The sequence below is a fragment of the Octopus bimaculoides genome, chromosome 27 (assembly GCF_046866305.1).
Source record: "Octopus bimaculoides isolate indiv1 chromosome 27, ASM4686630v1, whole genome shotgun sequence".
NCBI classification, from domain to species: Eukaryota; Metazoa; Mollusca; class Cephalopoda; order Octopoda; family Octopodidae; genus Octopus; species Octopus bimaculoides.
Window position 1 is genome coordinate 5,479,290 of NC_142954.1, and position 12,393 is coordinate 5,491,682.

General features: G+C 39.0%; 2 protein-coding genes across 2 annotated transcripts in view; one reads left to right on the top strand and one right to left on the bottom strand.

The window, feature by feature from the left end:
• Positions 1 to 592: 592 nt before the first annotated feature.
• On the bottom strand, positions 593 to 6,919 carry LOC149130811 (partner of Y14 and mago-like). The gene is made up of 3 exons (XM_089343576.1): positions 6,456 to 6,919; positions 3,621 to 3,717; positions 593 to 1,856 (listed from the first exon to the last, which is right to left on the bottom strand). Exons 1-3 carry the CDS (start codon positions 6,505 to 6,507, stop codon positions 1,121 to 1,123), a joined length of 885 nt encoding a protein of 294 aa, XP_089199702.1. The 5' UTR covers positions 6,508 to 6,919; the 3' UTR covers positions 593 to 1,120.
• Positions 6,920 to 8,597: 1,678 nt separating this feature from the next.
• The window catches only part of LOC106870154 (dynactin subunit 2), a 14,109-nt gene continuing 10,313 nt past the window's right edge, over positions 8,598 to 12,393 (top strand). Inside the window, exons 1-2 of the mRNA XM_089343574.1 lie at positions 8,598 to 8,757; positions 10,963 to 11,034. Coding sequence (XP_089199700.1) covers positions 8,722 to 8,757; positions 10,963 to 11,034 — 108 coding nt within the window. The 5' untranslated portion in view covers positions 8,598 to 8,721. The remainder of the gene's footprint in view (positions 8,758 to 10,962; positions 11,035 to 12,393) is intronic.

Here is a 12,393-nt window from a genome sequence, read left to right on the forward strand (position 1 = left end):
TAAATAAGAGTTCACGTCAACTTAGTATCTCTACCTATAAGACGGCTGTGATATCCTGGTTTTTGTGTGTTTTTTGCTACCCATGGTAACTATTAACATATTTACATTGTCAAAGGTTTTTTAAACTGAGATAATAATATATATATATATATATATATATATATATATATATATATATATATATATTTATTTATAGTGGCCTGTCAGATAAATTTTCTCGTTTCTATTCATTTTATTTAAATTCTCTTCAATGTCATTTGAATTAACAAGGAAATTATTTTTATTGTAATAGTTTATGGGTTTTTTTTTCCATAACTCTATTGTTTTTCTACAACCTTTATCGTTTTTTTTTTTAATTTTTAATTCAGATAAATTTCACCTGTTTCGAAACAATGAAGTGCCAATTAGGAAAATAAAAAACAAAAAAAAAACAAAAACAAATTTATCTGACAGTCATATATATATATATATATATATATATATATATATATATATATATATACACACACACACACATACACAAAACCTATAAATACGTCTATTTTTCAAAATGTCCATTAAAACAAAAATAAAGAAAGAAAATAACAAGTAATAAACACAAAAAAGAAAACTGGATTTTTTTTTTCCAAAAGAAAAAAAAAAAAAAAGAAACACACCACACACAAGTGAACTCGTTGTCTTTGATAGACTGTGACAGAAGATGAATGGATTCTTTACGATTACACGAACAGCAAAAAAAAAAAAAAAAAATTTTAATTTAAAAAAAAAAAATTAATCTCAACCCCGTACTTTTACGCCACCCATGTCCTCTTCCACACACACACGCACACACACACACACACACACGCATGTTCACACTGTTGCACCATTTCCAGACTCTCGATTGAACTGCCACCACCACCGCCGCCACCGCCGCCACCACCACCACCACCACCACCACCACCACCACCATTGCTGCTGCTGCTGCTTCGTGCAAGGAGTAATTAAGCGAGATGTAATGATGATGATGATGACGATGATGATAACGATGGTGGTGGTAGTGGTGGTGGAGCAATGTCTTAACGAACCAATGTTGACTTTATATATTATTCCACGCCAACCAGTGATTAACGAAGCCAAATCAACAGACGATGGCCTCCAGTTTTTTAATTTCGGCCTTAACGGTTTTTTTCCGAGTCACTTTGTCTCGTTGTTCTTGGCTCGGATTGAGTTGTCCGCTCTTGATCTTCGCTTCCAGTTCTTCAATTTGTTTCAGTTTTTTCTTAAGGTTTCGGAGCCGTTTCCCGGGGTCTGTTTGATCCCCCTCCCCACCTTCCACGCCACCACCACCACCGCCGCCACTGTTATTGTTGGTATTCTTTTTATTGTTATTGGCAGTGGTGGTGGTGCTGGAGGAGGAAGTCCCTTTCACCTTTGACTTGCTTGTTTTTTGAGTCGAGTTCGCTTTACAGTTGTTGTTGCTGCTGCTGGTGGTGGCAGTGGTTGTAGGGGTGGTGTTAGTGTTAATGTTGGCGGTAGTGGTGGTGGTGGTGGTGGTGGTGGTGGTGGTAGTGGTTACATTCTCTGCAGCGGCTTTAGACTTGGATTTGGATTTCTTTGACGTCACCACTTTAAACTCTTGCTCCGTAGGTTCCTGGTTCTTGCGGGAATCTTTACAAGTTAGGTCATCAAGATTACGAGCGACAAACTCCACCGAATTGTCAACTTCTCGTGGCTGTTTCAAGGAATCTGTCTGAGACTTCTTTTTCTGTTTCTTCGAGACTTTGACTGGTTTAACTGTGGCTGGTTCTGTTGGGTTTAAGCCTGGGGGTAGAGTAGGCATGCTGTTTAGCCACTGCATTCCTTTGCTTTCATACCTGTAAGAGAAATTAATTTGCATTATATAATGACAATAACAACATTAGCAATCAGATTATTATTCTGCTAAATGTTTTGAATTGGTCAATACATTATTTTGTAGCTTTCAAATTTAAATGATGTGATTCATCATCGTCGTTGTTTAACGTCCGCTTTCCATGCTAGCATGAGTTGGACGATTGACTGAGGACTGGTGAAACCAGATGGCTACACCAGGCTCTAATCTGATTTGGCAGAGTTTCTACAGCTGGATGCCCTTCCTAACGCCAACCACTCCGAGAGTGTAGTGGGTGCTTTTACGTGCCACCGGCACGAGGGCCAGTCAGGCGGGTACTGGCGACGGTCATGCTCGAAATGGTGTATTTTACGTGCCACCTGCACATAAAATACACCATTTCGAGCGTGGCCATCGCCAGTACTCGCCTGACTGGCCCTCGTGCCGGTGGTGGTTGTTTAGTTTTAGAATGATATCCCAGAATACATGTTTGAGAGGTCAAACCTGGTTAGTCTGAACATCAAAAACACATAGAATAATTGAACCAGATACGACTGACTTAACCCTTTAGCATTCTGATTGCTCTGTTAAATGTAATGCTTATTTCATTCATATTGGTTTGAATTAAACATGCATTAACCCTTTAGTGTTCGCATTATTCTGTCAAAATTAATGCTTTTTCATCTACATTGTTTTGAACTAATCATACATTATCTTATAGGTATGAGATTTTGATGAGATAGCTGTTAATTTTTAAAACAATATTGTAGCGTTGGTGTGAGAGACCAGATCTGGCCAGTTTGAACATAAAACAGGCAGAATACTTTTGGCCGGATATGGCCGGTTTAAATGCTAAAGGGTTAAGTTGTGGCTTTGAGATTTTGATAATGTGATTATTCAGGAAGCATGTGGACTGGTCAAGATTGAGGAACGTGAAGGCCATTCAAAGTAGACCTCCAGCAAGATAGGGCAACTGTTCATACTGCAAGAGAAACAATGCAGTTGTTACGGCAGTGCTTTGGAGAGAGAATAATCTCCCGCTACGGCAACGACAGCTGGCATTCCTCAGATTTGACTATCCCAGACTTGGGATACCTGAAAGAGAGGGTTTGCGTCAACAAACTGGAGACCCTGGTGCAATTCAAGGAGAACATCAATAAAGAAATCAGAGAAGTAGGGTCTGAAATTCTTGAGGGTGTTAGCGTGCAAGTTCTGGAAAGAGTTGCAGGCATGCGAAGCTGAGAATGGCTGCCATTTAAGCGATGCCATTTTTCATATGTGGTGTTGCAAAATTTGACTTGTGCATATTAATTTCCATGGTCTAAGGTTACATTTCAAGAAATCGACCATAGTCAGGTTGGTGGTAACTACTATGGACTCCTTGAATAATTTTATCAAGTCCTTCCTGAACCTATCCATGGCATGGCTGTGTATATATATATAGTAATATTAGTTTTCAGATTGTTCACAGACAAACTTTGAAAGAACCTTTACGCAGGCAAACTACCAGCTACAAACAACAGACAGATCTCCCTCAAAACTGCATCCTATCATTTACAAGTAACAAGACTCATTCAATTAGAGGGTTCCAAATAGCATTAAAAAAAGACAAGGTGGTCTTTCCTCAATAGCCTACTTGATTAGGGTTCAACCAGAGACACACAACAACAAAAAACCTGGTTTTTAATGCAAGGATTTTTTTTCTTCTTTTTTTAATGTTTTCGGTAAGAACTAAAAGTAGCAAAGAAGAAATCATGGGAGAACTTACACTGGCATCTCTTCCTGGGGTATGTAGCCATCTCTCACACGACGAGGTTTTCTCCAGGTGCCATCGGGTCTCTTTGAGGCAGGAATAAATGTCTCCCCTGGTAACAAACAATTAGAGACAGATTATTATCATTATCATAGACAGACAAGAAGTGTGTGTGTATGTGTGTGTGTTGGTGTGCATAATCATCATCCTCATAATTCTAGGTCCACTTTCCAGGCAAGCATTACATGACGTCATGAATGGTTCAAATCCTTCAATAGGTCAGGGAACCCTCTCTTGCTCATATTTCAATCACCAACCACTTTCAAGAGTGTTTCAGGAGCCATTTTATTGAAGTACTACTACTATATATATATATATATATATAGTTCAATTTAAAGTGACATTTATAGATAAACAATTGACTGAAAAATGATGAGCTAACCCAAGCCAAAATCAAACTCACAGATCAACATTTACACGGTATATATATATATATATATAGCAATATATATATAAGCAATGTTAATTCTCTAAATGAAGTATTAACAGTAACTGCACGATAAAGTGTAGTATATTGCCACTTAAGTGTGGCTGACCCCTAGGGGTGGATGTTACTGTTGCTTTTAGCCCCAGGAGGACATCTCCTCCAGCTGGCTTATCGACACACGACTGTGTCCTGTTTGCCAAGGGAAGTTATCCCTCTCACCACGACCAGCAGCACGAACGTGCTGCTGGTTGTTGTTGTTGTTGTTGTTCGTGCTGCTGGTCGTGGTGAGAGGGATAACTCCCTTGGCAAACAGGACACAGTCGTGTGTCGATAAGCCAGCTGGAGGAGATGTCCTCCTGGGGCTAAAAGCAACAGTAACATCCACCCCTAGGGGTCAGCCACACTTAAGTGGCAATATACTACAATATATATATATATATAGCAATAAGAAAATGGAGGGGGAATATGTGGTACTCATCAACTTGCAGACATTGTATTATATCAATTTACCTGTTTATTTTTCAATTAAGAGGACAGGACAATAAAACCAATATACAAACACATATGACATATTATGTCATATCAGTAATAAAAATTAAAAAAGGATATCTAGTGACCGAAAAGGCGTGTGACTTAGTGGTTGGGCTGTTGCACTGGCAATCACAAGTTGGACTCCCAGACCAGGCAACACATTGTGTTCTTGAACAAAGCCTTTCTTTTCACATTGCTCCAGTTCCCCTTTCAATCAGGAGGAGTGTTGGCCTGCTTGCCTAGCCAGCAAGGTGGCATCATTCAAACGCTAAAACAACGTTTTAAATTAGTGTGAGCAGCGATGTGTGATAACATCTGATAGTGTGGTTAGCCATGTGGTCACGTGATATATATGTTTGTAAATAAACGTAAATATATTTATATATTTACACACAGGACAGAACACTTTCGGTTTCTGCCAAATCTACTCATGAGGTTTTAATCAGTTCAAAGTATGATACACTTGCTAAAGATTCCACACAGTAGGACTGAACCCAAGACCAGATGCTTGGGAAGCAAACTTAACCACATAACCACAACAGCACCTATGTAGGAATATAACTATACTACATATGCATATGTCACCATCCATGAGGGTTCTATATTTCCCGCCAGCACGTGTATATGTATACATATACATGCATGAGATCGCACTTAATTTTCTTACCCTACACATACCATCATAAAATGCTTTTCTACTCCAGGCATAGGGCTCGAAAATTTGAGGGAGGGAGCCGGTCGATTAGATCGACCCCGGTGCGCACCTGGTACTTAATTTATCGACCCCGAAAGGATGAAAGGCAAAGTCGACCTCGGCGGAATTTGAACTCAGAACGAAAGATAGACGAAATACCGTTAAGCATTTCATCCGGCGTGCTAACGTTTCTGCCAGCTCACCGCCTTATGTCCTCATAATAATATTTACGTCCGTTTTTTTGTTGATTTCTTTTTCTCCCCGACCAGTATCGATATGGATGGGGTGATTTTTTCAAAGCGTTTGATCGTCTATTATGGTCCACTGTCGACTCCTCCGTGAAGTTTAACCCCCCCCCCCCCAGGAATCACCCTTCATTATTTCTTTCCTTTCTGCAGGTTCTAAATTCCTTCGACTTGTCACTGCTTTGCCCAACTATCACACCCTATTTGTACAGCACATGCCTACACCAGCTCATTCGTTTCTCCTGCACACCACTATATCAGATTCCTCTCATAACAAATTTCTTTTGCTTCTTCCACTCTCTCTTTCTCCCTCTCTGTCACACATCTCATTTGTGTCCCATCGTTCATACACACATTACTCACTCAGCGAGGCATGCCCGCCTCTGATTTTTTCCCCCACCTTTCGTAATATTATTCATATTCAATGTTCATGTTCAGTTACCACGTAACATATGCCCCCAAACATGAAAAAAAAAAAAAAACCCCAAAAAAAACACTCCCTTGGAAGCACTAAACGGGAGAAGGGAATCTCCTACGTGGACTCGCCTCTGCAAGAAACAGCAGCTAAACTACTAAATCGTACCATACCAGAGATAGAAAATCAACAGAGACAACTGTATATATAAAATAATGTGGTCCTACATACAATCGTACTTTAAAAAAGGCGGGATGATTACGTGTTCGACGTCTATGATCAGAGGATGGAGAGAGGACGAGGGCCAGCCCAGGGTTAAACAACAACAACCTTAAGAAAACCCCTAATGAAGACAGACATTTGGTAAACAATATTGGAGCATCTGCAGGCATTGCGTCATTTTTTCTTTATATTTATCGATAGGCATGAAGGATGTTCAATATAGGATCAATATAGATATATATATATCGATATTTACCTGTTTTTTCGTCTCGTATCACACCAGTTCGCTCGATTTGTACACTGGCCATGTCGTTATTTGAGACAAGGAACAGCTACGTCACTTCCCCTGCAACCGGAACACTCTCTCTCTCTCTCTCTCTCTCATACTATATCTCTCTCTACATCTCTTACTCTATGGTTCAGGCGCTCTCTCTCTCTCTCTCTCTCTCATACTATCTTCTCTCTATCACATTTTTATATCTCTCTCTACATCTCTTACTCTATGGTTCAGGCGCGCTCTCTCTCTCTCTATCACATTTTTATATCTCTCTCTACATCTCTTACTCTATCGTTCAGGCTCGCTCTCTTTCACTTTCTCTCACTGCATACCTCCCTCCTCTTTCGTAACTGCTTTTTTCTTTTATCCCTCTCACTGCATTTACACCTTCTTTGCACTAAGTCTCTCTCTCTCTCTCTCTCTCTCTCTCTCTCTTCCCTCCCTCCTTAATCCCTTTTACATATACAGCTTCTCTTTCCAACCTCCCCCTGTCTCTATTGATCTATGATACTCTGTCTACTTCCCCCTCTGTCTATTGATCCAACCTCCCCTTCTGTCTATTGATCTATGATACTCTGTCTACTTCCCCCTCTGTCTACTTCAGACCTTTCTCCGTCCCACTCTCTTTTTAAATATTACTTTATTACATCCTCCCCTTCCTCTTTAACTGTTAGTCTATTTCTTCCTCTCCCTCCATCTCTCTCTGTAGATCTTAGTCTATTTCTTACTTCCTCTCCCTTTAACTCTTTTCCCTGTCCCACCCACCTCATGCCAGCTGTGACCATGCTAAGACACCTCTCTTTCTTCCCCCTTCTCTCTCTCTCTCTGTTATTCTATTTCACCCTCTTGCTTTCTTTCTCACTATCTCTATAATTCTTCGTATATCCCCCCTTCCCGCTTACTCCCTCTAATTATTTCTCTGTCGTCACTCCACCCTCTTTTTTTTTTCCAAACCCTCGGCAAGAGTACCTGAAAATGCGGTACTCTTTGGACCGAAGTCCATTAACGATATTTGTTCTGCTCCGATTTGCAGAAAATCCAGTAAAGCAGTGAATTCTTTGACTTAGAAATACTTAATCCACGACGCTATTGTTCACATTATTGTGTGGTTAAGCAGCTTACATCCCAACCAAAGGATTCCGGGTTCAGAATCACAGTTTGACACTTTGGACAAGTGTCTTCTACAATAACCCTAGGCCGACCAGTACTTTATGAGTGAATTTGGTAGGTGGAAACCTACAGTGTGTGTCTCTGTGTGTGAATGCGTGCGTGTATGTATGTATCTATGTATCCATCTGCGTGTGTGTGTGTGTGTGTGTGTGTGTGTGTGTGTTAATCTGTCTTTGTGATCCACCACCATTTGGCAACCGGTGTTTGTTTGTTTACGTTCAGTAAAACAGACCAATAGAATAAATGCCAGGTTTGCAACAAAAAAAAAGTACTGTAGTCGATTTGTTCGACTGACCCCCCCTCATCGACCCCCACCCCCGGGCATGTACAAGAAAGTAAACAAATAATAATAATAATAATAATAATTGAGTAGATGTGCGTTGGTCGACCCCTTGGATAGTCCCATCGGCCCTGAGGAGTCGATATCGACCACTTTGGAGACGCGTAGATTAAACCCTTCAAGGCAGTGGCTCCAGTATGGCCACAGTCCAACGACAGAAGCAAGTAAAATTAATATATAAAAGAATTATCGTCTGTTGATGTGTCGAGTCACGAATGACTCAGTGAGTATGAGTGGGAACTGTGAGTGGGAGGCTTTGAATGAAGTTTGAGATTAAGTATAAGAGATTTTAAGGGGAAAAGTGAGTCTTTGCTTGATCTCGGTAAATTAATTTAAATTTAAGGTAATAACATTACAATAGAGAAAGAAAGAAGGAAATAAAGAAGAAATATATTAAAACGTTGGATGAGTACGAGACTGTCAAGTCGAGGATGAGTGAGAGTGTAAGAGCGAGACTGGGAAGGAGGAGTTGAGAGATAAAGTGGGAGAGAGACAGAAAAAAGAGGAGAGAGAAATAGATAGCTTATGAGGGAGAAGGTGAGAGAAGCCACATAGAAAAAAGGACGGAGGGGGAAATACAGAGAGATCGTGAGGGAGAGGGAGAGAGATATAGACTAAGAACGGCAGAGCGATAGAGAAAAGGAGAGAGGAGAGCGAACGAGAGAGAGAGAGAGAGAGAGAGAGAGAGAAGGAGTAAACGAGATTCTCGCGTAACGTTTTAAATCTCGGTGAATAATGGCAGACCCTAAATATGCCAACCTCCCCGGAATTGTAAGTAATTCACCTTTATTTCTTCTGTAACACCTTATTATTAACCCGTCATATTATTATTCAGGTATTATATACAGAGAGCTATTAATCCTAGAGACAGACACGATTCTAGAGCTGTGATATACCTGCAGCACTTCATCTACCACTACCACCACCATTACTAATTAACAACACGCACTGCCTCTATGTGGTTATTCTGCACGCTAGAAATAGCACCCAGATCACACCCTTCTTGTTCTAACCCGTTGTCCCCACTACCTACAAATCTACCTTTCATCTGTCCTCAGCCGTTATTTCTGATTCCGCATATACCCCGTCCCCTTCGGTTACATCTGTAGCACCCTGCATCTGGTATTTCGTCATAACAGACGCCTCCACACAGAAACCTAGACGTTTTCGTCATTCCTTTTATGTTGATAACGAATAATATCAATCGGTATATAATCATCAGAAACTGACATCAGGCGTAGCTGTGTGGTTAAGAAGTTTCTTTCACAATCTCAGTGTTCCAGGTTCAGTCCCACTGCGTGACATTTTGAGCAAACCTTTCCTACTGTTGCTTCGGCCGACCAAGCCATTTGTGTGTGTGTGTGTGTGTGTATATATATATATATATATATATATACAAATTAAAAGGGTAAAGGATTATCAATTTATTAATTAATAAATCAATTAACAATTAACAATTTTTACCAAGCCCATCGGTATGAAAGCACCATTATTGGTGGAGAACTTATTTAAAAGATGTCCTCACTTTGTTGTGTTTTTGTGTTTTTTTGTTATTGTTTTTTTTAACTATATATATATATATATATATATATATATATATATATAGTGTGTGTGTGGAGGCGCAATGGCCCGGTGGTTAGGGCAGCGGACTCGCGGTCATAGGATCGCGGTTTCGATTCCCAGACCGGGCGTTGTGAGTGTTTATTGAGCGAAAACACCTAAAGCCCCACGAGGCTCCGGCAGGGGTTGGTGGCGAACCCTGCTGTACTCTTTCACCACAACTTGTATCACGACTGTCACGGCATTGCTGGAGTCTGGCATTTGTTGGTGAGGTTTTGCTGCCCACAACAGTCGTCTAACAAACCTCTTAAGTTCCCTCCTATGTTTTGTTTCTTAAAACTTTTGGTCCATTCATTCCAGCTAATGGTAAAAAAAACAGCATTTCTGATTTAATTCTACTTTAATTTTGCTGGCCTGTCGATTCTTTGGCTACTGACAGCTAATACCATGACTGGCCGGAGCGAGCTATATGTCTGTCTGTCTGTCTGTCTCTCTATCTATCTATCTATCTATTACTCGAAAGTTCGCGCGTCCGCGCTAGCTAGTCGTGAGTAGAAAACACAAATTTAATATAAAAACATATTTCCTGAAATTGCAAATTATTTAAAATATAAAAATATAATTTTCAACAGAGAGAATTTATCAAAATAGAAAACAAATGAAGTTTGAAGTTTTAAAATAATAGGATCGACCACTCGCGACTAGCTAGCGCGGACGCGCGAACTTTCGAGTAATAGATAGATAGAGAGAGAGAGAGACAGACAAACAGGCATGCAGGCAGACAGGCAGACAGACAGATACTTCACTAGCAGTGAGCACTTTCACTTCTGACAGCTAATAGCATGACAGTGCCCTTTATTTCTTGGCTAAGTAATGTGCCATAGATTTTGAATCCATGCTGGAATTTGGAGAAGTGCATGTGTGATTTAGCGACGTTAAGTTAGTAGTGTAAAATATCTTCAAATATTAACCACATGAGGTGCATTAATTATTAACAATTCATTAACAATTTTATGTTCATTATTATCATGTAAAGTATTTGTTGTAATTATATATAACAGAGCAACAACCCTAAACATGGTGTCATTTATATATATATATGTGTATATATATATATATATTTATATATTTATGTATTTGATCCTTTATATTGAACACTCAATATTTCATCTACATTCAATACTTTCTTCCATGGTGCAATCCATTTTTATTTTATTTTATTTTATATTGTATATTGTATATCATATTATATATTGTATATTCCATATTCTATACCCCACATTAGTTCTGCAGGAATATAAATAAAACATAAAAAACAGACAGTGTTGGAACTCTTTTAAGCAAAATAATATATATATATATATATATATATATATATATGTTTTACTTATAAATTGCTGTATGTCTATTTCCTAGGACTTGAACTCCCCTGATGTGTACGAAACTAGTGAATTACCTGAAGATGACCAAAACACCCGGCCAGAACAGGTGAGTAACATTGTCATACCTCCCTACCTATTGCATTATCTGCAAACAAACACCATCCCTCACCTGTCTTTTGTAGACCAGATTCTTCAGCCTCTGTTGGTCAATAAATATCCTGGCAGGATGATCCCTTAGGTCACTTTCCACATCAGCATTTGGCTCATTACTTTGTCCTTGCTATATATATATATATATATATATATATATATATATATATATATATAGGTGCAGGCCTGGCTGTGTAGTAAGAAGTTTGCTTCTCAACCACATGGTTCTGGGTTCAGTCCCACTGCATGGCACCTTGGGCATCTTCTGTTCTAGCTTCAGGCTGACCAAAGCCTAGTAAGTGGATTTAATAGACAGAAACTCAAAGAAGTCCATCGTGTGTGTGTGTATGTATGTATGTATGTATATATATATATATATATATATATATATACATACATACATACATACATGTGTGTTCTGTGTTTGTCCTCTGCCATCTCTTGACAGCCAATGCTGGTGTGTTTATGTTCCCATAACTTAGCAGTTTGGCTAAAGAGACTGATAGAACAAGTACTAGGCTTACAAAGAATAAGTCCTGGGGTCGATTTATTGGGCTAAAACTCTTCAAGGTGGTGCTCCAACATGGCCACGGTCAAATGACTGAAACAAATATAAAAGAATATTATCATCGTCATCGTTTAACGTCCGTTTTCCATGCGGTCATAATTTTCAAGCAAATTAGGACTGGAGAAAAATTATTGAATTTCTACATCTGTATATTGGTTTCCTGTCATAGGCTGTGGTGGTGAAGAGGAAATCTGATAAAGGCGGTGGGGAAAGAAGAATCGAAAAAGAAAGAGGAAAAAGAAGAAAGTGAGAGTTAGAAGATGAGGAACTGAAGTAGGGAGTAATGAAGGATGTGCCTAACGACCTTGTGCACTCACAGGTGACTGATTCAGCCTAAATAAAATAGATTATTAATATCTACTGTGGTATTGAGTACTCTTTTTTTCTGATAGCTGATACTAAGCATACATATATTATGATACTAAAACTCAAAAGTTTTAAGATGTTAAAGATTACAAATAAAATAGTCATTTCTCCCTTTAAGAAAAAAAAATTCAAGTTGAAAGTAGCGACACTTCAAAGAGTTGTCACAGCTACCGCCATCCATCCTTTTTTCATACTTTCATTTTTCTTCCGTTAATCATTTATACAACTTTTGAAGTGCCAATCACGGGTACTTAATTTTTTTTTCTTAAAGGGAAAAATTTAAATAAAATATTAATCTTTATCATCTTAATCAAAGGGCAAGAAAACAGAGAAAGAGACTATCCCTTTATAGATGAAGATTAGTTGCAATGAGAGAAGTTG

Excerpts from the sequence above, each read along its gene's own strand:
- LOC149130811 (XM_089343576.1), bottom strand. The coding sequence starts at position 6,507 with ATGGCCAGTGTACAAATCGAGCGAACTGGTGTGATACGAGACGAAAAA. Across the intron at positions 3,718-6,455 it reads GATACGAGACGAAAAAACAG|GGGAGACATTTATTCCTGCC; the intron begins GTAAATATCGAT and ends GTTTGTTACCAG. Across the intron at positions 1,857-3,620 it reads CCCCAGGAAGAGATGCCAGT|GTATGAAAGCAAAGGAATGC; the intron begins GTAAGTTCTCCC and ends TTTCTCTTACAG.